Source organism: Stegodyphus dumicola, chromosome 6, assembly GCF_044657685.1.
Source record: "Stegodyphus dumicola isolate Sdum_Otavi_A_Nest chromosome 6, ASM4465768v1".
Taxonomy (NCBI): Eukaryota; Metazoa; Arthropoda; class Arachnida; order Araneae; family Eresidae; genus Stegodyphus; species Stegodyphus dumicola.
The window spans coordinates 43994070-44019752 of record NC_140773.1 but is presented as its reverse complement, the minus strand read 5'-3'; the positions used below and the strand labels follow the sequence as shown (position 1 = coordinate 44019752).

The window sequence follows — 25683 nt, the reverse complement described above, 5'->3', positions numbered from 1 at the left end:
ACATAAGCAACGGTAATTTAAATTTAGAAGCTAGAATTGAGCCCGAGTGAATCTCATATTATTATTAACTCAGGAAACTTGACTAATTTCAAACATTGCTGTTACGCACCGAGTCATTTTTGTTTTCTCCTCCATTTAGAAGGTGAAATTGTATGCTTTTATTGCTCATCTTACTATTTATTCCCTGTCTCCAAGAATACAGTACACCAAAGCAATATTTGAATGGCTACAGCAGTCTGACACCGGCTTCACTCAGAACCACCATCTAAGTCTCAAGAGGTTTCCCAACTTCCTTTCCTCAGTTGGATATATTATCTGCTTGCCACGAACGTGACTCTTGCCTTTCATCCGCTCTCTATTCTCGTCATTCTCCTTTATTATTGATCTCTGTTTTCGCTCTCGCCGCCAATGTTACGTGTCCCTCTTTTATTTCCTTTTTCCTCTTTGAAAGATTTCCATGATCGTTAAGTCGATCCCGCAATGGACTTAAGGCTTGAGAAACTTTCCTACTCTCCTAGAGTTGCGAAGAAAATTGCAATCCTCAGTCTGGAAGTTGTTTCTTCTTTTCATTTGAATTTTTAACGCCTATTCTCTGTTTGCAGGAATCAAACGAAACTTAAAAGTGTGTAAACTTTTGTTAAAATGCTGTCTACTTATTTTTCTTTTCTTCGTATCATAAAACTATCAGCTTTAAGGTGCGAAAACATTAGTGCTGCTATTTAAATTATAGCCTATAATACAGAAAGACCAGTATCTAAACTAAAAAAATCACGGATGGTTGTCCAATTTAATAAGTATACTGGCAAATCGCGAAACTCTCTCCTTCCAGTATGCCTTCGCGTTGTAACTCTTGGTGCATATTAGAGGGGTCCAATGTTTGAATCCCGGCGAGAGCATTGCATATATTTCACGTTTCCTGTTTCAAAATAACCTAAGGACTCTACAGACTCCTAATCTGAACAGACTTACCTGTAAATCGTGAAATGAACTTCAGTTTAAATATATTTAATCTAAATAAGTTCCTACAGTGAAATCGTGAAAGGAACTTCAGTTTAAATATATTTAATCTAAATAGGTTCCTAATTGTAAGACGTTTACATACGTAATTGTAAGTCCTTAATCCAGAGAGGTTTATCGGTAAAATAAGATCTGATCTAAATAGGTTTTATGGTAAATCGCAGAAAATGACTAAGTCTAAATAGGTTTACCGGTAAATCGCGAAAGTTGTTCTGTCCTAAATAAATTAATCGATAAAAAGTCTTTAATGTAAATAGTCCTTAACTGAACAGGTTCACCAAAAAACCGAGAAGAAAACGCAGATCCAAATATGTTAGTCCATAATACAAAAGCCTTAACCTAAATAGGTATCTGATTTAAACAGTTTTAGCAGTAAATCTCGAAAAAAATACCCTAACCTAAACAGGTTTCCCGATAAATCTCGAATAATGACCTACTCCAAATAAGTATGTGAATCTGCGAAAAAGCTCTCATCTAAACAGCTCACAAATCTAAACATATTTGTCAATAGCGAAAAAAGCTTTAATCTAGTTATGTTTACCGACAAACTTAAAAAAATAAATTAATAAATAAATAAAAAATATAAATAAATAAATCAAAAGAAGTTAAAAAAATGAAAATGCCTTAAGTTGTTGCTAGTAAATCATGAATATTTTACCGGAAGTCAGTAAGTGAAATCTATCAATAAGACTCGTATACACTGGTGTGCAAAAATTAAGGACGAGACGGTTTTTTTCAATATAACTTTGTACAAAAGCTTTCCAAATCAACACATTTAATACCGTAAGATCCCCAATACGTAAGGACATGAGTAATGTAAGCAACACTTACTAAAAGAGAAATCAGAGGGATAAAAAGAAGCTTTATTGAAAAAATAGCATGGAGCGCAATGCGACTGAAGGCCGAAATATCCCTGTGATGAATGTCCAGCAAGAAACATCCGGTCTTTAATAGGGGATATGATCTCCTCTGACTGGTAGGCAGGTTTCACAGCGTCTGCCCATGCTGAGAATGAGGGTGTCAATGAGTTGACGAGGCACTGCTGCCCATTCGTCTTGCAGCGCCAATCGAAGCTCCGGAATCGTTACTGGTGGTAAGGTACGAGCTGCCAAGCGTCTGCCCAGAAAATCCCATACATGCTCGATGGGATTGAGATCCGGAGATCGTGCCGGCCAATCCATACATTCAATATCCTCACTCTCTAACAGCTGTTCGGCAGCTACTGTGCGATGACATGGTACATTGTCGTCCATGAAAAGGAACTGCGGACCCATAGCGCCTCTTAAAAGACGCACATATGGAAGAAGAATCTCGTTACAATAACGGGTTCCGTTGACTGAACCTGCTTCGAAGATATGAAGGTCTGTACGACTACCAAGCATGATGCCTCCCCAAACAAGGACACCGCCGCCTCCATACCTGTCCCTTTCAATGATGTTCGAGGGATGATTGCGGCTTCCCTGCTCTCTCCAGATGAGTATGCGATGAGAATCGCTACTCAGACTGAATCTGCTTTCATCTGTAAAGATTACTCGTTCCCATTCATTTTCTCTCCAATTCCGGTGTTCCCGGCACCACAGAGAACGCCTTCTTCGATGGGCAGGCGTTAGAGGTACACACCGTACAGGGCGTCGTGCAAACAGACCACCACCGTGCAGTCTTCTGGCCACGGTAAAACGCGATATCGGTCGTCCAGTCGCCTGTGTCGTGTGTCTAGCGATTTCTCCCGCTGTCTGCCGCCTGTTTCTTCTGGCCTGTAAGGCAATATACCGGTCATTTGCGGGTGTGGTTCCTCGTGGACGACGATTACTAAACCCCCGGATAGCTGTTCCTGTAGTTTGAAATTGTCTCCAAAGTCGTGAAACGATGCTGTGAGCAATTCCGAACTCTGCAGCCACACTTGTCACACTGCGCCCTTCCTCCAACTTCCCAATGATTGGACTTCGCGGGTAAAAGCATCCAGATGTCGTCTAACAGATTGATTATTCGCCATTTCTCGCTGCGGCAGCAACTCGGTGGGATTTAACTGCTATGCGGAGTGCAATCTCTTTGCCAGAAATACTGATCTTACACCGACAACGTGCTTTTTAATACTCAGACACTCCCCCATTACGTCTACCTGCACATCTGCGCATGTGCTACCGTACATCACCTTACTTAATCTCCTGATTGGTCTTTCTGTCCGCTCTGCCTCTTCGTTCAGCTGATATGCTAATTTTTCGACTTCGTCCTTAATTTTTGCACACCAGTGTATGTCTTCTTAATTTTACCATTGCTGTGCTAAAAAGCTCTCTTAAATTTAAAATCTAATACAAGTTTTAAGACGATTGTATTCTAGCAATCACAGATAAAACTGGACACTCAAACGCTTCTGAGATTTATATTAATTATAAAGTTTGCTTTTAATGTTTAAATCTCTTCTGCATTTCTAATACTTCGTCTAATAAATACTTCGTAAATACTTCGTCTATTCTCTCAGGATACGTAAATGATGTGAACCTTACATAAGAATCTATTTGAAGGAAAAGTTCTTAAAAATTAAACTTTCATTTCTAACTACTTTGAATCATCACTGTCTGTCAGTCCCGCAAGAAACGGAAATTAATTTTGCTAAATGATTTAGTTTTGCATTTTGACATAAATTCTTCAGTTCATTTATATTATTGCTTTATTTAGTGTTCTGATATTAAAAGTTAAAGTCGAAGCGAGAATTCGGTCCGGCAGCCTAAGTTACTTAACGAATGTTTAAATTCAACTAAACGGAATTTAACTTTAACAATTAAAATTAGTTTTGAATAGAATAAATACAAGTCTAAACATTATTCTAAAACTAGCAGCATTTATAATTAACCTAATTTAATGCGCACTAGTGATCAAAATTAAGAGAATTCTCACATTTGGTCGAAAATGATGGATACATTTTAATGAAATTTGGTATGCGCATAGACTAATATATTGAATAATGTGCTTCTTAATGATGGAGAACTGAATAATGTGCGCCCTTCATGATGCGAAATGAGCCTCATCGGTGCAAGCTTATCTGAAAGAGATGTTAGAAGATCGAAAAAAAACGGAGTGTAACAGAGAACAGCTCTAAGAATCATATAGGTCTAACGGTATCCGGACATATCCCCAACAGCCAAAATCCCGACAAGGCAGAATCCTGACAGGGTCGAAAACACGACAAGCCAAAATCCCGACAGGGTCAAAATCCTGACTGTCCAGCATCCCTATAAGGTCAAAACCCCAATAAAGCCTAGTGCCCCCTGAACATACTTCCAGAGCTGCTTACGGAACGTCATCGTAATGACAAAGGTTCGGCTGACCTCACGCGAAGATAATTTCTTATCTTTTTATCTTTTATAAGCTCTTTGAATAGGAGAAAGAGGGAACTATTTCACAATGACGGAATGAAACGGCTCTAAGCTTTCTACATGCTATTGGGTTATGTTCGCCTCGAGATAGACAGTGCTTACTTGCCGGTTTATTTTTGCTCATTAAATTGTTCCAAAAAATGGCTGAAATTTGTGAAATTGTTCCGTCTCAAAAAGGAAGCAATAAAATTATTGCACGTGATTATTTAATGGTGAAAGATAATAATCGCGACGATTTGTAATATTGATGTTGTGAAAAAAGAAAATATGATATGTGCAATGGTCGAGTAACAATAATATTTTTGAACGGACATCATCTCCGTAAATTTACTGAGCATAACCATGTTCCACAAGCGAGTGCAGCTGCTATCGCAAAATGTATTGGCCAATCTAAAGAAGATTCTCGGCATACCGGAAATCAACTGTGCCAGATAATCGCAAAGCAACATCGTAAACACTTTTCAGAACTTTCGCCCATACCTTCCATTAAAAGAAGCTCTTCGGAAAAATATTAAACGGGTCAGGCAAAACTAAAGGCCATCAGAATCAAAAACATTGATTGAAATTTATATTCCACATATTTTAAAAATACTTTAACTGGTGAATTATTTTAGTAAGAGATTCTGCAGTTGGAGATGAAAGAATTATAATGTTTAAAAGAGTAGAAAATGTTAAACATTTATCACAGCCACCTTATTGGTTTACAGACGGCACATTTAAAACGTGCCCACAACGTTTTACCAGCTATATAAAATTCACGCACCAGATGGATCTAAAAATTTCAGAATTCTGAGACTAGCATACGCTTTGATGACAAGCAAATCTAAAGAAAATTACAAATGATTATTCCAAGATTTAATTGATTTTGCTGAAGAAAATAATATTGAACTGAGGCCATCTAGAATCATTAGTGATCTAGAAAAGGCAGCTATAAATGCTTCAAAATCAGAGTTCCTTAACGTTACTAATAAAGCTTGTTTCTTCTTCTATGTCAGTGTGGTTGGAGAAAAATCCAATCAAGTGGATTGGCTTCTCGCTACGGCACAAATGAAAGATTCGGTTTAAGGCTTCGTCATTTATTTGCATTAGCGTTTATACCAGCTGACAAAATTTCTGCAGCATTTGACACTTTACATCCACACTTGCCACCCAATACTCAAGAAGTCTTTCAGTGGTTCGAAGACAACTACGTTCGTGGAAGAATGAGGCGCCGTTTGCGTAATGGCACTGCCGTTCGCGTTTCGCCGATGTTCCCACCAGCACTCTGGAGCGTGTTTGATTCCCTACAACTGGGAGCTCCGGCACTCAAAATGTTGTCGAGGCTTGGCACAGAAGAAGGGAGACCTTAATTGGACAGGGCCATGTTGGCGTTTAGAACATCATACAAGGATTTTAAAAAGAGCAGGAGCATGTGGAATACCAAGTTGAATGTATTCTTCGCGGAGAACAACCAAAACGTAAAAAGGTAGATGATGACAGAGAGGGGAGAATTATGACTGTTGTGGACGATCGGGATAATCGACCTGTGATAGAATATCTTCGTGGTATCACTCACAAAGTGTCGCTGTAAATATGTTGTTTGCATGTATATAGCATATGTATTTTTCGTCTTTTTTTAATAAAAAGAATTTCGTAAATCTACATTTCAAATTTTAACTATCATTTCAATTTGTTAAAATTTACTTTAAGTAATGATATAATTTCATGATTTTGTGATTAAAACTATTAAATAATAATATGTAATATTTAGTTAAAAATTGTATTGTATTAAGCTAAACTGAGTGTTTGTATTTAGTCGAGATTTCGTCCCTGTAGAGATTTTGGACAGTCGGGATTCCGGCTTGTCGGGATTTCGGCTGTCGAGATTACAACCCAGACATAGGTCTAACAACTTCACACAATAAAGGAAGATTTCTGTGAGTGTTTGTGTCAGTCCAACTTCTCCAGAAATGATAGTTTGAAATCCTGGAGGGTTCGGGTGGAAGAAGCCGAGCAGTATTTGCTCTCGCAAGAGAGTCTCAGATTTGTCTTGTAAGCTATAGACCTACAGAGGGAGATTAAATAATTTTAGAATGCTTTCGTAGCCATTTAGTTAATCTTTAAAATGCAAAGAGTATTTTTTTAATATTTGATCTGATAGCCTTTTTCTTACTATATGTCTGCATCGTGATTTCTATGATAGAAGGCTTTTTTGAAAATATCCATGGCTATTGATTTGCATTTCTTTTCCACTACGTTCCAGAGTTCATTAAATAAGCCACAACAGTCTATAAGTGAAAAGTCAGGGGACATCAGAGGAATACGTTGAAAGAATAAATACAAACCTGTGTCAGTCTTCAAGTTTTCTAGGAATTCAGTTTACTTTTCTAAGTATGAAAAGTATGAGTTGTTCCTTTATCTTGATAAAATTTCACTTTCTGAAAGTCATTAAGGTAAATAAACGAACTTTCTTCTGTAACTGTATTTCAATTTACTATCAAGGAAAAGATATAAGCCTTTTCCTTGATAGTAAATTGACTTGAATTTCATATTTCTCCTTTATCTAACTTTTAATTTTCTTTTGTAAGAGAATCTAGACCTAAACTTCTTACTGAAACTTTATTTGCATTGACTGTCTTTACACTTTTCTCTCTTTGTTTTCGATAATAAATAGATCATTTTTTCTTTGTTGCAGTAATTTAGGTAAATATATGCTTCAACAAAGGTCACAATATATTTTTGTTTATCTCTTGCTAAATAGCTTTCATACAAGGTTTTACAAATTGCTATGTGTTGAGCCGCATGTCTGGTGAATGTAATGTTTTTTTAAGCTCTAAATCTTAGTTTATTAGCCCGGCATTTTGCGTTGGTCCACTATAAATGGCTTTTCACTTTTCGAATTGTTCTCGTCAAATATTAGAGCCCTGTGTTGTATTGAAAGAAATCAAATAATTATGAAACTGCATAAATATATGTATGTTTCTCGCATTGTGATAAAACAACGCTAACTAGAGCCATTAAATTTTGAATAATATAATCTTCCACTGAATATGGACATCTGGAAGCCCAAATTTGGAATTTGAAATTGGTTTTATTATCGATTTCATATTTTGTAACACTTTAACGAATTTTTGATTAAAAAACTCAACGATTTCAAAGCGAGAAATGGCAATACTGTACGAAAAAAAAAAAAAACATTTTTATCTCCAGCGCGCAAGAGTGTGTATCGGAAATTCTAAAGATATGCTCATGCGATATTGCTGTTGAATTGGATTTATGGTTTAATTGCGAAGAACATGATATTTAATAAATAAAGGTAGCACACAAAATGTTAAATGTGTGTGTGTGTGTGTGTGATTATGGCAAAGCCTCGAGGGCTATCTGCCTAAAGGGAGGAATGCCTTTCGTGGAGGACTTTCTAAGGGAAACTGGCTCGTATACACGTTACACATGGGGAAAACCACGAAACCGCCCATGCAGCCAACGATTCGAAACTCGGACCGAACTACCAGTGTTCAGTGACTTTACCGCTCGGCCGCTAGTGGGCCATAACTGAAGATGTTATCGTCTGCAAAATGGATGACAGCTATGTTAAAGATGAAACGGAAGGCAACATTAACTTGGATTTGCTTTCAGCTGTAAGATATTTCTATAAGTTGCTTGAAGATTTTGGAATGCCAAAACTGAAAAATTTTATTAAAGCATACAATTATTAAATAACATAAGAATGACAAATTTTCAGTTATTTAATGCATAATATAATTTTTGTGATCGAAGTGTTCACAAACAATTTGAACTGCTATACAAACCAAACCTCAGTCTTCATAGTAAAACAACTGCTAAAAGTTCTTCACTAACATACAGAAATGTATGTATTGCATTAGTGTGTACATTAATGAAATCCATCACATAAAAAATCTCTGTCATCACCCAATACAGACACGCTCAATTTATTGTTGTTTTAACCTAGTATTAAATTAGATATAACCCTATATCTTTAAGCTCTAGGTAATGCATTTTATTTGAAAGAACAGCAAAATTCACTTTTATGCCCACTTTATAGTCTTCTTCAAATAACTTGACATTTTGTAACTCTTTCTTCGGCAGAATTTCTTAAAAGATACGGGAAGAAAACTCATGAAAGCTGAAGATAAAGTACAGAGTTTTGTTTGCTAAATAGTGAGTCTTTGTCATTTCGTTCTTAAGATTATCTGATTAAGTACTCTCGAAAATTGCTGTGCATTCTTTAAGAACAACACTTGAACGGAGTGCAGCTTTATCCCGGAAGAACCGTAAAAGCAGTAAGTTCAAACTTCAGCAGAATTTATAACCAGATTTAGAATGGGTTCGTGTTCGATGGTAGATTTTGGGATTTTGTTGACGATTTAGTATTTATGTGCTTCTTTTGGCATAAGAATAAATTTCTAAAGACATGGGGATGCGGACGAAAAAAGAAAAAGATACAAAAAGGAACGCCTCATAGTTTGCTATCATATCATAAGTTATATGAGTAGAAATTAATAAGGAAAATATTATTTAATTAGTTCGACATATTCAAAATAAAAAATACCGGTTTTCCCAAAAGTACAAAGTACTTTTTCACGTCGCTAAGTCCTAGGACATTCCGCGCACTTTGTTTTGCGGATTCTATGAAGACCTCAGTATTTAAAATTCTAAAAATGTATTATTTAAATTGATATGTCTTATGATAGGTGAATATGTCATGAGCATGTTGCTTCTAAGATGTCATAACTACTTCCGCTATCAAATATTCCGAAGATGTTTATTCTCAGTTCTCCAGTGCTTCTAATATGCTCAAGGAATATACTGAGATGTGAAATTAAGTCGATAGAACCATGTTTCGAGATGTCCTAATGATACAATAAGTAAGACTTTACATCCATTACACTATCTCCTACACCAGGAATATCAAACTCATAGATACACTTGGGCCAAACAAACAAGGTTTAACTTTAGGCGGGCCGCAAAAAAAAAAAAAAAAAAAAAAAAAAAAAAAAATCAATATTTATAGAAACGTAGATTTATTTCGAATAATACAATAATAAACATATATATATATATTTATTAGAAAAGAACAAGAAAAATTTAATGTTTACGTCCTGATACTTGACATCTCTTCTCTGCTATTATCTTTCCTATTTCTAAGGGACTTTCTAAGGGAAACTGGCTCGTATACACGTTACACATGGGGAAAACCACGAAAACGCCCATGCATCCAGCCCGTTCGCGGGATTCCAACCTCGGAACGAACTACCAGTGTTCAGCGACTTTACCGCTCGGCCGCTTACAAAACGTTAAAAAAAGTCTCTTTGGGAGTAATGTAAAATCTGAAAGCTGTCAGATTTTATTTATTTTTATTTTATTTGTTATTGTTACAGATGTATTTAAATAGTTTGTTATTTATTTCTGCGTTGATGAATTTTCTTTTGTCACCAAAGCATTTAACTTTAGAAACGTTATGTACCTTTTTTCGGATGTTCCTTGGGAACTTCTTTCCACACAGAAGTAATGTTTCACGTTTTCCTGTTTCTTATTAATAATGTTGCTTATTTGGACTTCAAAGTTTTAATACCATGCATTTTGTAACGTTTTTGAATTATGGAATAGCAATATTTCTCTTCTGAAAGCGCAAAAACATAACCTTCGATGCACAGCTTGTTTACTTGATATGTTTTGAATGAAGAATCAGTTTAAAAGTAGCAGACAATATTTCTCATTTCAAATAATAAGTTGTTCCCAGATATTTTTATTCAAAAACATTTGGTTTTTTTTAAAGAAATACTTTATTGAAATCGTTCTAGAAGTGTGTAAACACCCTCTGTAAAAATCTGTCTGGCTAATCCATGCCATTAATCTATCCTTTATTTTCAGGAAACCATTCTTCAGATTAAACCTATGTGAACGACCATTGTCATCCGTAAAAATGATATGAGGTTCAACTGCAGCCTTGAAAGTAAACATGGAGGAGATCATTACCCTATTATCCTCTTTTTTAATTCGATGTTGAAATCTCTGTGTTAGATCTTTTTGCAACAAAAAAACCCTATGTATAATCATGTGTGTGTGCCATAAGTGTTGTAAAGTATATTTCTTTCCTTGTTTTATATTAACTTACGTCCCTGGTAACTTTCATTAAAATCTGCAAGTTATTTCCGAAGGTATTGGACACAATGCTAAAATTACCCTAATTTTTAAAATAAGTGTAATATTTAAACATTATATGCTTACCTCTCTTACTAATAGATTATGTACCTAGATTCCCAATTCTACATAACAAGGGGAAATTCTTCGTAACAAGAAAAAAGAAATGCAACCTTCCTTCTCTTCTTGTAAAATAAATAATAATAATAATAAAAGAAATTCGGGAACACTTTAAGTTAGGGGTCTTCAACCCGTGCTCCGTGGGCCCGCTGAAGGCATTTTAGTGGCCCACATTTGAATTTAAAGAAAAATTGAATAATTTAAAGAAACTTTGATTTCAAGAAAAATTGCTTTGTCAGCTTTTCTTCCCTCTTATTCTTGATATTTAAAGCATTTTATTGACAGGCCTGGTGTTATTTGAGGTAAAATTTTATGAAAATGCCGAATTTTTCAAAAATTCCACTTTATTTTATGTAATTATAAAAATAAAAAATTTGACTACGCATAAAATCTTAATTTTATAAAAAGGATAGATTCTTATCTCTGTAGTAAAAGTGATTAATTTCATTCGGCCTAAAGGACTTAATCACAGGAAATTTCAACAGTTGAGTGATTTGGAAGCTGAATATGGTGATGTTGTGTATTACGCGGAAGTGCGTTGGTTGCGCTGAGGAAAGATGCTTCAGTGCCTGTTTTATTTGAAGAGCGAAGTTCAACAATTCATGGAATCTAAAAGGAAATCTATTCATGAGTTCAGTGATGAGAAATGATTGAGAGACTTTGCATTTCTTATCGATATTACAGGTCATCTCAATGATTTGAACTACCGCTTACTGGGAAAACAATTACTTTTTCATAATCTTTATTACTTTGTGAAAGCTTTTGAGGCAAAACTAATTCTGTGGGAAAGACAGTTGCTAAATAAGAATTTCACTTACTTTCCAAAATTTATGGAGTGCGTAAAGAACTCAACAACATGGACTTGAAATAATTATGTACAATGCATTTCAAATTTGAAAGAGAAATTCAAAAGCAGATTTTCCGATTTTCGTGGAAAGGTTTTTATGAGAATGTTCTCCTCGCCATTTCAGTAGACGTTGGAAGTGTTCCAGCTGAACTTCAAACAGAATTTATAGATTTGCAATGTGACTCTGTAGTAATATTCAAGTTTCTTGAAAATCCTACATTAATTGATTTTTTTTTTCGAAATACGTGACCAAAGACAAGTATCTAGGAATTCGTAAACATGCACTCTTCCTTCGTTTAACTTTTGCAGTAGCTACATATGTGAACAGCGTTTTAGTAAAATGAAAATCCTAAAATCAAAAACAAGAACACGGCTGACTGACAGACATTTGGAGGAAACTTTACGAATTGCAATAACACAGATTAAACCCGATATTGAAGCTTTAATCAAGCAAAAACAATGTCAAATTTCACATTAAAACTAAAGTAACTACCATCTCCGCCAGTAATGTAAGTATGTCTTTTTTTGTGTAAATGCATTTTGTAGCATCGTACTGTACAATCATCTTTATACTTTTTTCATAGTTAAAAAAAGTTGCAAAACCTTTAATTCGATTTCCATTTGACATTTTGGAACCAATGTATATATATACAAATGTGTAAATCTCTTCGCTTAGAATCAATTGTAGTCTTGCAAAACATACCTCACTTTTTTATAGAAAATTTTCTGACTACACTATTTTTTTGACAGACATGTGGCCCGCGGATCTTTGTGAATTTATTGATGTAGCTGTCGGGCGTGAAAGGTTGAAGACCCTTACTTCAAGTTATCGACATAGAAAGAAACTTCGTACTTTACTCTGAAAATTCTTGAGCTGCGAAAAAAATATCGTCTGTGAAGTCTGATTTAAGAACAAGAAACAGAAAACAATATTGATCTTCCTAATGATATAAAGAACATATATCGTGGATATCTATAAATGTTTGTACAGAGATGCCCTTTCTGGACATCAAAGAAAATAATTTCTTTTCGGATGTTATTTGTAAAAGTTTTCGTAAGTCCTGTAAATTTGATTTTATGCTAAGAATTATTGGTACTCAGTTGTTATTAAGATACTTTTTTTACACGGTATCTAGCCAATATAAGTTGTATCGCCAATGTAAGTTGGGTCGCAAATCGTAGCTGGCAGACATAATCTTCATTTCTTATAGTTTGATTATCAGGCAAAGAACGTGAATAGGATACGTGTTACCATAGGAAGGTGCTTTCTCATTCTTCCAAGCAAGATACGGGTCCGTGACGCTTAGCCGACAACTACTAGCCTCAGAGAGAAACAGTCGGGTTTCGATACACACGGGCAAATTATTTGTTTTCTATAGCACAAAATTTATAAAATATACATTTACAGAAGCAATCAAACATAAATTTGCATTTATTATTTTACATGACACATTATGCAATCTCTATGAAATTTTACTACTATCGAACAATGAAACATTCGTAGAGATCACGGTAAAATTGCGTCAATCATTACTGCGAAAGGCGGAAAAACTGACGCCTTTTCACTATTTGATAAATAATTAGTGTCCTACGGGCTTTGGTTTTGCGTTTCATAAAAAGATTTCCATCCATCTGTGTTTTGTTAGGTCTACCAATTTTAATGAAATTTTTGTTTAGAACACCCCGAGTACAAATTTCCCACAAGTAAATGTTCCAGACTATTACTATTCTATCGGCTATACCAGCTGTTCCTTTTCATATTTCATAGAGTTTCAGTTCTCTCGACCGGATATAAATGAACCTAAGTATAGTCACAAATGTTACATCGCGAATGGTTATCCGTTTTCAAACATATCATATTCATGAACACACATTTTTTTGGTTACTGATGTTAGCCAGATGCTTCAGAACTGCTTCCAATGAGGTAATATGCACACTTGCAGATGTGCCTCTTCTCTCAGAACAATAATTATTTTATTATGATATTTTGCGCCTTTGAGAACAGGTAGACTGGATTTTAAACTATACGATGGAAATATGTGACTCTCTGTGCTTTTCAATGATTTGATATTAATAAAATACACCCTGCATAGAAGAAATCTATTATGTATCAGAAAATCTCCAGGTAGGTGAATATGATATGCCTATACTAGTCTGGTGTGGAGCTGTTGCCTTTGCAGTTTTGTATTATGGAACTGAGGTACACTGTTATAAATATAAGTTAAATGACTAGAATTCAGTATTTCAAGCTGAGATCACTGCTATTTATTTTGCTTTAAAGTGGATAAAAGAGATTTCTAAAATTAGGGAATGCAATCAATGATATATACAGATTGTATCAGTATAGCGATGACAAACTTTCAGGAGAGATAGAGTACACCTAGACGATGGGAAATCACATAGCAATGCATTGGTCGGAAACCCTTTCCTGGCCCGGTAATGATGGAACAAAAGTCAAAAAAGAAAGGACACGAACGGAGTGAGAATGTTTATTATTCGAAGTACAACAAAAACAAGAAAAAAACAACATAAAGAGACAGAGATCATCATCAAAGGTGTTCGAAATTACGACACAGACTGTGACACAGAAACCGTGCGTCATGCATCTTCCATGCGATCTTCCATTCGTGATGCAGGATCTTCCATGCGCCAGAGAAGTGAAGCCTGCATCACGGTCCGGGGTTGTAATTTCGAACAATTTCTTTAATGACGATCGTTGTTTTTTTTTATTCTTATCTGTAGATTTCTGCTGTAGTAAACATAATAAAACGTGTTTTATCTCACTGTTTGCGTCCTACTTTTTTTTCGTTTATCTTTTTGTGTGTGTATAATATATAGGTTTTTGCTTTTTTAATTACTATTCTGTTACTATATATATTCAAAGTCGTCATGAGAAACCCAACGCGTGGAGATTTTTTAGTTTTCTAACATAGTTCCTTTATTTCCTTTTTCAACATTTTTCTGTACATTTAAATTTCAAAACTAAAATTCAACTTTATAGATTTTTTTTACTCACCTCTACAAAGCAATTATTAAAACTATTTCATCACTTTTTTTTTCAAATTTTTAAGTCTTTTTTTAAGGATTAATTGGTTTTGAAATTTAATTAAAGTTTTAAATTAAAAATAATTTTTTTACAGGAGTCAGAATTCACTTAAATTTCGTTCCATTAATATACAATTTTTTTCATTGACTAAAAAATATAAATAAATTTTCTTTAATTTTTTTTTTGGTTTCAAAATTACATATTTCGTAGAAGATTTTAGCCTTTTGAGCATTTAGACTTTCTCACCAAGGTTTTTTAGTTTCGCCAATAAAGCCAAAATGGGAAACCTGTACGTCACTTCTGTTTCACATCTCATAGTTAAGACTAGTGTCTAATGAGAGTGCTTGCAGTTCTTAATTACTTCTTGCGTATTCTAATTAAGTTTTTTCAGCAGTGTTTTATAAATTCAATCACATCTTAATTCATTGGATTATCTGTTTAAAAGTATCTTTTGTTTTTTCCTTGCTTTGGGGAAGGGCCAGAATTTTCGGGTGAACTATTATAATTAAATTACATTGAAATGGTTCATCGGCTAATTATGGATACCGAAAAGCTGGGATTGTTGTAGAAGAGAGAATTCAACTGATTTCAATGTTCCTCCCCCTGATGAAGTAAGCTTGAAGTTGATTGAATTCTCTTTCTGATTTTGTTCATTTTTCTTTAAATTTTCATTAATTTTTGAAATGGGATTTTGCTTGTTTAAAATGTCTTGGTTTTAATTTTTTTAAATTCTTTGTTGCAATTATTTGAAATTGATTAATTATGAATTTCAATTTTTGGGCTTTGTGAAATATTAGTTCTAAATTTCTTATTTTATGTCTTTAATTATGGCCCTAGATTATGCTTACAGAGCGATTTGAAAATGTTCGGAGTGACTTGGCCAGTGAACTTATCTGTTTTCGTGAAGTCCAGACTGCTGTTGTCTGCTTTTGTTCGTTTTATTTATGCATGTATATTTTTATGTTTTAGTTAACTTACTTCTGTAAGCCTCGTTTAGTACATATGTGGTGCACGTGGAGTTTGTATGCTTTCAAATAAAAGAAAATGATAATTTTTTTCTGCAGCTTAATGCCCGAAAACACTAGGCATATTTGTATTGTTTTTTAAAAAAAATTGTTTTGTAATTAAGTATATATATATATATTATAATATAATATCTATATCTACATATATATATGATAACAGTTGCGCCAAGGGATTTGGAAATTGTCTGGTACAGGAAATAAAATGCCTTCAATTTTTTTAAACATTATTAAATGATTTTTTCTGATCAAGGCTGCTTAGCCAGACGGTAAGGTTTTACGACCGAAAATTCGCCACCGATTACAGAAGAAAAACTGTTGAATTTTGCTTTGAAAATCAATATTGCGCTATTTTGATGCAAAGACAAACCTGCTTCACTGTCTCTGTAACCAAGAGTAAAATGTTTAATTATTAGTGTGGAATGTTTATGTATGTGCAATAACGTACGCATGTGCAAAACAAATATTATTGTGACAATTTATTTCCAGTGTTTAAACCTAGGTGCACATAAAATACACCACGTTAATGTTTATTTAATTATGTATAATATTTATGCAACAGCTGCAGTGTGTGCATCAGTATACAATTATTGTATTGTAAATTACAATTATTGTAAAATGTTTCAATATCAGTTTCAAAGGCTCAAATTTCAATATACAGCACCAACAAAAGTTTCTATTAAGCTCCTGACGCCGGGCTTCTGGGGCGCCAAAGAATTATTGCATTATACAGTTGCGGATTCTGGACGACACCCGAATAGTCCTAGTAAGCCACACGGGTGTCCGGATCCGCTCTCACCTGTCACCTGTCTTAAGAGAGAAACTATTGCTCTAATTAGAGAACGTTTTGGCAATAATCTCATTTTTTCGTTTTGGAATTCTAACTGGTCGTCGCGATCGGAAAACTGAAATGCTTCAGGTTTTTTCCCCAGTGGTTAATTAAGAGAAAAGATGCAAGCAATTAAGTTACGAACCATTCAACAGCTCTAAATGGAAATTCGATCAACTAGTCAGGAGTTAGGATCCGAAATTTTAACAGCAGTTGTGGAGAATTTCCCCGATAGAAAACTTGAGGCTAACAGATATTATATTAAATGTTGATAACAGGGAAAATAAATAGTGTTAAAAATACGCTGTTTATTATTTAAATCTGCGCTACTCTACATCACAGTGAGATGAAAAAAAATATTGAACACTTAATGAAGAACACTTCATAAAATATACTGAATAAAATGCTTTGTGATATAAAGGTTTATTCATTAAAGATTATTCAAATTATAAAATAAAGAAAGAGGATAGAAAGGAAAAGAAACAGAAAGAAAGAAAAAGAAAGGAAAAAAAAAGCTCTATAAGTTTTATAAAAGGAAATGATTTTTTATTATTTCAGAATTTCTGAGGAATAATTATTTTTAATTATTCCTCAGAAAGATAAGTAACACGTAAAAGGAAAATCTCCGATTTTATGAAAGCTTAACTGAAATATTTCATTTCTCTTTCTTTACCACAGAAAGACGTCCAAGGTCTTCCGGAGTGGCAGTGCTGGATAAACTCATACTATGGAGGCCACCATTACATGATTATCATCAAGAAGAGCTCATTTCCATTCAAAGGTAGGTAGAAATACTACGTCCTACTAAGTATCCTAGAAAGTTTAAAATTAAGCAAAAAGCAACTTTAGATCAGTGTAAATTTTAAATAAACTGTATCAAGTTCGAGTACAGTCAGACATAAAACTAGCTTTTCTGAAGAAAAATGTAAAGGTAGAAGAAGTGATAACAGTTTTATATGGAAACTGAAAAGCGGCCCAAAACAAAATCTGATTAAGTCAAAATAATAATGTGATGGAATAAAAAGCTAACATTTTAGAACTTTGATATTATTATGCTTCTGTATGTGCTTGTATGTAACATTAATGTATTTGTCGCTTATACGAAATGTAAAGGCACGGTAAGATGGCTTCCCCGCAAAGCAGTTTTAGGGTTGCCATAAAATGGCAAGAGAAAGCAGAGTTGCCACATTTGGCGAGAAATTGCCCATTTGGCGACATTTGGCGACAGAATTTGCGATATACCATGGACGTTTGGAGAACCTTCTGGAACGAATTCTTACCGGTTTAGCCCAGAATGTTCCCGGACACAAGCCGAAAGCTATATAAATCCTGCTGGTCCGCAGTCAGTTAGTCTGTGTGTAGACTAAAAGAGAAATACGCTAATGTGACAATCAAAATCGTAAAAAACAACCTTATATTTAGCGTAGGTATAATGAAACACTCAATCGATTTCGAGGGCAGCTAAAGGTCCCTCCTCATCAGGAGAAAGAAATACATAGAAAGAAGAAAATAGGAATCACAGAAACATGTGGTGCTTATCAGCACTGCACGTGGTTATAACTAGATTTTTAATCAGAGTTGCACTGGCCGCCTACTTTTACTGAGCCAGGCTGTCTGATCAAGCATAAAGAAATATTAGCGAAGTTAAAATAGGGAACGAGGGGCAAATGCACATTACGCTCAAAATCTGAACTTCTAAGTGCATTTGAAGTTCAGATTTTGAGCGTAATGTGCATTTGCCCCTCGTTCCCTATTTTAACTTCGCTAATATTTCTTTATACTTGATCAGACAGCCTGGCTCAGTAAAAGTAGGCGGCCAGTGCAACTCTGATTAAAAATCTAGTTATAACCACGTGCAGTGCTGATAAGCACCACGTGTTTCTGTGATTCCTATTTTCTTCTTTCTATGTATTTCTTTCTCCTGATGAGGAGGGACCTTTAGCTGCCCTCGAAATCGATTGAGTGTTTCATTATACCTACGCTAAATATAAGGTTGTTTTTTACGATTTTGATAGTCTGTGTGTCTTGTCTAGCGAGCTGATAGTCATTGAACGAGTGTCTCAAAGTCTAGCGCCGAGTTGGTCGTCGAGTGCGTCGAGAGAGTCATTTAGTGCATCGCAAATTAGTGCATCGTCGAGTTTTGTCTTAGACTGTGCTGAGTCGAGAGCTATACTCTTGTGTATCGCGTAGAGAGTCTCGAGAGTACGTGGAGTTCCGAGAACAACCAAGCAGAGTTGGGAGCTGTACTCGGGTGCTTTGCAGTGAAGCTGTCTTTACACTGATAGCCTGATAACCTTAAGGCTGTGTCGCTGATTGTGTCAGCGTGTTTATAGTAGTTCATCGACGACTATAAAACGTGTTTTGGAGCTGTTCTGACAATGCTGACTAATAAAGTGTGTTTCGATTCTTCATAAAGTGTCGTCGATATTCACTCCAACTCTACGAACCACGTAAGAACGTGAAGTAAGAAAATAATGTAGCAACAGGTGTCAGAAGAAGGAAAAAAAAATGCAACAATATTATTTTAGTTGAAGTAGAATAAATATGTTAGTAGTGTTTAAATCTACCCTCTTTTATTAATGGATGTTTCCCTGATAACATCAATTAAGTTTCGGATGTATTACTGCGCTGCTGAGTGCACAAAAGGTAAGATGAATTTTGCTATCTTTATTCTTCACTGCATTCATAATTTTCAGTTGATTATTATCTAACAGTGATTTGTTCCCCAAATATTCCTCGGAAAGATTGTCGTCAACCATTCGAAAGCTAGTAGAACTTCATCAAATTTAACAATCAGGGTTAAATATTTAAAATGCAACTTAAAATCTTCTAACTGGAAACTATAAATATTTTTGTAATGTTCTGCGAATATTTGTGGGTTATTTTAATTGTATTTTGGTCTTTTCGCATTGTTCTACTTTCTGTATTTTGTATTTGGTTTTTATTTCATTTTATGAAATAATTGAAGCATTAATTTTTGTATAAACGAATTTATAGCCACGTGTCGCATTTATAAGTATTTACTTCTTTCATAAAATTGTAGATTTTACAATTCTCAATCAATCAGATTTTAAATTGTGAAAATATCTTTAGTCGAGATACAGCCACAAACTTCTTGTGTCGCAAATTTATTGCTATTAAGGATTACTTTATACTGAAGATATTAGGATTTATTTCTTTGGGCTGTTGTTTCTTAAGGTTAGAATTTCTGGGTGAGGTAGGCGTGAGGCAGAGAATATTTTTTTTCTGAATTTCTGGATAGGAAGCGAGGTTTATCCCCGCTTCCAGCTTTGTTAGCTTCTGATCAGTGTTCCCCAAACGGAATTTCTTAGCGAGGCGGTGAATGGGAGTTAAAATGAGAAGAAAACAATTTAAAGTTATTTTTTCGCTCGGTTGTTGTTTAACAAGAGAGAGAAGGAGCTACGGATGTTCCCTTATTGGGTGTGTGAAAAAAAATAATTTGGGTCTTGACTTTACTGTTGCGTTTGCTATGTAAAAGGGTTTCTTCGAGCGGAAGAGCCCTTTTGGGTTGCAATTAAGAGGTCAAGATTGACTTTATTTCATTGTGTTGTAAGGATCTTAAGTTTTACTAACGTTTATTTTATTTTAAATCTTTACTATCACTTCTTATTTTCTACTTCCGGCCAGAATTATAAGCGTTAAGGATTTTATGCAAAGTTTGTCTGGCGAACGCCAAGTATTTAAGTGTGGCCTTTTTGCCAAGCAGAAGAGAGAGGAAGCAGTGAGTTCGAAGCAGGCCGCTTACCTTAGAAGTTACGCAGTTGCTATTTGCCTTCCAGGCCAGAGGTTTTAATCCTCTTAATAAATTAAACGTATTGTAGTGTTCACAGTCTCTGTGCTACATACGCTTCCTGTTATTATAAGGCCAATCTTCCACGTGTGTTATTCTAAAGTTAAATTAGAGTTTAGTTTTATTTTTTATACCTTTTACGTTAGACCCCGAGTGGAGGGTCATTGTATTCCGAAGTACGGAAGTCATTGTATATAAAGAAAAATAAAGGGTTTTGTATACCCTTCGTCTGTATCCTGTCTACTTACTACAATTAGTGAACATAGCTTTAGTAAGCTCTCTGTTCCTAGTCAGGTCATTGTATGTTTCCGAAGAAGGTTAGAAGAAACATTGAACCTGATAGTGTTAGGACTTCCTTGTGTTCTGAAAATAATAAGGGTTTTGAATCGTTCGCGTGAGTGTTTGGTGATTTATGATTCTAGATGGTAAAGATGAGCAGTTTGCTTGGATTGATTTTGAGTAAAATGAAAATAAAAAAAAAAAATCATCCGGTTGGGGAAGCGTACGTTTAATTTTGATCTGCCAGCCTATGATATTTGAATGGTAATTGAACCAAGATTTCCTTGTTCGAGGTAAAAAATTAGATTTGGTCTAAATTTTCAAGAATTAGAGAAGTAAGGCATTTGCCTCTCCGTGGAGGCCTGCAGCCCTGGGTGCAGTCGCTTGCGAAAACTTGCCCGCCTATTTTATGGATCTGAGAAATGGGCGAAGAAGTTTCGCACTCACTTTTAACCCCATGATAGAGAAGTGGCTAAGAATGCCAGACTTAGTTTGATGAAGCTTCGGTTGATGAGAGCATCATTTTCTTCCAGCCTCTGTGTCCTTATCCCTTCATTTAGAAACACTCATGTTGAACAAGGACGTTCATCAACTGGATTAGACGCCATTTAGTTCTAGATATCATATTGAGTTAGTGGTCTGCATGGCACCCGTTTAGTCTCACCTAACAGTGATGCAGGTCAGAACTATCCAGGGGGCTCCCTCTAAGTGGATAAAGCAGCTGCAATTTGGGGAAAACTGTGAAAAATTTTAACAAGATTCTTCGAATATTTTTGTGCGTTTTGTAACTGATGAGATGCTGAAATTTCCTAGAGTCTGTCGTTATTCGAATCAGGGTTGAACTTAACTTGTTCTCAGGTCATGATCTTGAGAAGGTAAAATGAGAAGGTTCAGAAGTTTATCTCAACTCCACTTTTTTATACTACTTCTATTGTTTTTAGGGAGGATAGTTTCTTTTATTTTAAATAAATTTATTCAGAACATTTTTTTGATTTTGTAATGAATGGAAAATTTGAGAGTCCTTAAAAGATTTTAAATATTAAAATAAAAAGAATAGAAATTTTAGTGTTTAAATTGTCTAAATTTATGAAGCCTGAAATATGTTAAATGAGAATATTTACGTAACAAAAGGCGTTAAAGTATCATAATGATTTTAGAATTTGTATTTAGGGATTTAATTTAAGAAATTGCTAAATGTTAGAAGATGTATAAGTTGATTTTGTATTACTTTAAAGGGCAATCGTATGTTTCTCCATTCAAATCTGAGTGTTTTAAGAGATGGTAGGGTGTGGTCAGTTATCCGAATTACCTGAACGTTATTTAACCTAAAAATTAATAAATGAGTTTAATGGTTAACTGTTCAATCTATTATTTTTTTCTTATTTGGTGGGCTACCTAGTCACTCCATTCATGGAAATCTATTTACTCGTGTTCATTTGTAAAAACACAACGCACATGTACTAACCACAATTATTCAGATTATTAATGATTAATCAGATTAATAAAGGAAGCCGATGTAGTAACTGAATTTATTGATTTATTATTATTTTCTTAAAATGTATGGATTGATAATTACGATGAACATGTCTTCCGTGGGGTTTGTAAGGTTGTGTATTAATATAAAACAACCTGATTTAACAAGTTGGAATTTGAATCTTGAACAATTTGACTTTAATATTTTTAATTAGACTTTTTATTTCACTTTTATTGATGTTTATTGACCTTAAATTGATTTCAAGTCAACACTCAGTTCCTTCCTCACAGTTTAAGAGTTCAGCACCTTAAACTGTATTTCTCCTTTTCATTTTGTCCGGCGTCAATGAGAGAGAAAGTAAGAAAGTTGGCTTAAAGGTAAAAATAAAATTTATTTATAAAATAATATGTAAATATAACATACTAATCTTGATTGGCCTTATCGAAAATTTGCTGCTATTTGAAAGTGTTTGGAAAACGCATTTTTGGAACCAGAAAAACGACATTACCGAAGCTCGAAAGTCGGGCAGCCCTATATAAATGACTATGTTAAACCATGGGGAAGGGCAACTGAACAATTAAATTCAGAGATTTATTTAAATGAATTAAATCCGAATTCTGTATATTATCCTGCATATGTTACGCTTTCCTGAGGGCCACTGTGAGCAGAATTTTTGATCTGTAGCTTCCCTCACGTCTTTAAGTAGAATTGGCCGTATTTCTGTATTGTTTCCGAGTTGTCTACAGCTGTTTACTTTGGTGTGTGCTGTTACTTAGTGCAATAATTGTATTTTTTAAAATCTATTATGATATAGTCATAAATATCGATAATATTAACTTCTCTTGAATATTAAAGATAAATATTTACAAACTCCTGTTTTATACGAGATTTATTTTTCTTTTTAGGGACATGGAATCCATATCCGCAATGTTAAATGAGATGTCGGACTTTATGCCTCAAGAAACTGGAGGTAAAATAGCTGTAAATTCATTTTCAATTGTACTTATTTTACTCCTCTTGGTCATCAATTTAAACGGGTGTCAGTTATTTAGTTTCATATATGTATTTTATCAAAATATTCAACGAGTTACAAAATAGAACATCAAAAAGTTATAGGTAAAGAAAGTTGTTAAAAATTTAGATATAGCGGCACTATGCGAAAGCTATGAATCTGCAAAACTGTTGTTTCCAAGAAGAATAGAATAGAAAAGAAGGATAGATGGCTCGCTCAAGCTTGCTTTTGAAAAATTCGTAATGCAAAATGAACGACACTGGTCGCAGTATCTATAAAAAGAAAATTTTACTGAATCTGAGACTTACTATCAGAAGATTTAGAACCAGCAAATATTTTATGATTTGTTTCCGCTGTCAAAGCTTTGGACACAGCCAACTCTTCTGCAACAATTCCCCGAGTGTCTCAAGTGTGGGAAAAGCCATCTTATTTACACTTGTGATTTAAAGAAAGAAGATAAACAGATTTGTTTTAGATACAAACATGTAATGTAGTCATGTAGCTTCATTTAAAGGTTGCGAATTTTCTCCTAAAATTCGAAATTTAAATCTTAAAGATAACCTGCTCCTGACCGGACTTTGAAATCTGTTAAGAAGGCTCTTAAACATATGAAAACATCCGCATTTCTGAACACTTCCCGAAAAAATATCTATTTCACCTTCCAAAACAAATTTTTCTATTGGAAATTTGATAGATAAATTTGCTGGATTTTTCAGTAAATTTATGAAATTTATTGCCAAGTTTACGAAAGGGAAATCTCAAGAAGAATGACAACATTTAGCACTGTCTTTAGTAGATCTTTTCAATGATCTGAAACTTTAATTTTCCTGCTTCTCACTGAAGGATGACTGCTTTTAACCATGCTTGATGGCGCCACATCCTTGCGGAGTGCAACTCTACTTCGGTACAATTGCTTCCGGCCTGTTATGTTTCGAGCCTTTTTATTTTTCACTTTATGATTCTCTGTTGAGTATTTTATATTATGCCTGTTCTTGTTTCAGTGCCATTAAGGCACATTTACTTCAACTGAGCCGGAGCACAGCTAGCAAGAGTGCTACCTACTCGCGGCATATTAAGTCAAGCGAAGTCTCGGTTTATGTAAAGCGTTTAACTATTTTTGATGTACCAAATTGAAAGAAACTGCGTGGAGCTTTCAAAAACGTAATTGAAGTCTGGACCGTCTTCCAAGCTAACACGAGGGAAGTGAAAATTTACTGTATGGAAAATTAGACAAACTGCAAAAATTAGAGTCGCAAAGATGCAGCGGAAGAACGATTTGCAATAAAAGTTAAACTTAAACTTTTTAGCAGAGTTATTAATACAAAAAGATTCAACGGTCGGTCGGACACGAGGAAATTCTTCAAGAAGAAAATAAGGAAAATACGTCTGGGTTCGCAAACATCTATGGTAAGGAAAGATTGAAATAACATTATATTTACAGACGTGTCCAAATTTGTTGGGTCCCATGGACGAATTGTTGGGCGGCGAAAACTGACAGAAGAACTGAATGTGAAAAACCTATTGATGCTTCAAGCACGAGCCATAATAGTTTGGGGATGTTTTGATGGCATGGGAATAGAAAGTTTTGAATTTATAGAAAATCAAATGCATCAGTATAAATGTATAAATATTCTTATTTAAATATATAAATATTGGTACTGAAAGCATCTGAAAGAAAACTTAGAATACAAAATACATTCAAGTACTATCAGTATAACGATCCTAAACTTACAGCCCCAGAAGTTCGTTTATGGTTATTATACAAAGGTCCAGAAGTTACCAAAGCTCCACCACATACTTGACTTAAATCCTTTTCGAACATATAGAGAATGAGTTCAGAAAAAAGTAAGGAAACTTGATATTTCTTCGAAAGCTTCGTAATATTCTAGCTAAAACAGAGTTGCTTGTAAGCTAGAATACTGACGAAATATGTAGCTTCAATTCGTTGAGTTCTTGTAGTGTAAGTAACAACACCGGAGATGGGTTAAATTACCCTTTATTCCAAATGAAAATGAATTAGCAGATAGACAGTTCGGGCGTACAAGAAGCCTCAACTTGGTCTTTAAACAGAAAATATAATACTAATATTAATCTAACACAATAAAATTAATCAGCTGAAGCTGCCCGGACTCAAACTCATGGAAGTGGCCCTTACTAAAGGATCACTGGCATATACTAGCAGGCACGTATTAGGTACGGCAGCAGAATAGCAAGCTTATATCAATAGAAACAACGTGACAGGAAAACCAGAACACGCTCTGATACTGAAGTAACTCAGATCTCAGCTTAACTACTCATTTCTACCTTATTCGCATAAATCGTAATCCTGAAAACTCATTCTGGCAGGGAAATGCAGGTGGGAAATTAGAATGTAAAGGTAAGGCTTGTTCCAAAATGAAAATAACTATGAGAAATTTGAAGTAAAACCCTACAGCTTTACTAAAAGGAGGAGTAGAAGATAATAGAACGTTCGTGCAGGAAAACGTTAGTTGCGTCCATACCGAAGCTAAGAAAAATATAGTTTTATCTAAGGCAAATTCAATGAAATATAGGAGTCCCGTGTTCAGTGAAACACAAAATGAAATATAAAATGTTGTCGTGTTTTTGTAGAGTTCCTCACTTTGTAAATGCTAAGTTACAGTTGAAAGTGAAGTATCTTAAGAACTGATAAGCGAATAATCGCTTGAATTCGTGTGACAACAAGCAAAAAA

General features: G+C 34.6%; 1 protein-coding gene across 3 annotated transcripts in view; it reads left to right on the top strand.

The window, feature by feature from the left end:
- Positions 1-25683, top strand: part of LOC146996733 (regulator of G protein signaling 7-binding protein A-like) — a 329695-nt gene that overhangs the window by 285274 nt on the left and 18738 nt on the right. For all 3 annotated transcript variants that reach the window (XM_085818264.1, XM_085818265.1, XM_085818266.1), the window contains 2 exons: positions 17075-17177; positions 22866-22930. In XM_085818264.1, the coding sequence (XP_085674390.1) occupies positions 17075-17177; positions 22866-22930 (168 nt within the window). The remainder of the gene's footprint in view (positions 1-17074; positions 17178-22865; positions 22931-25683) is intronic.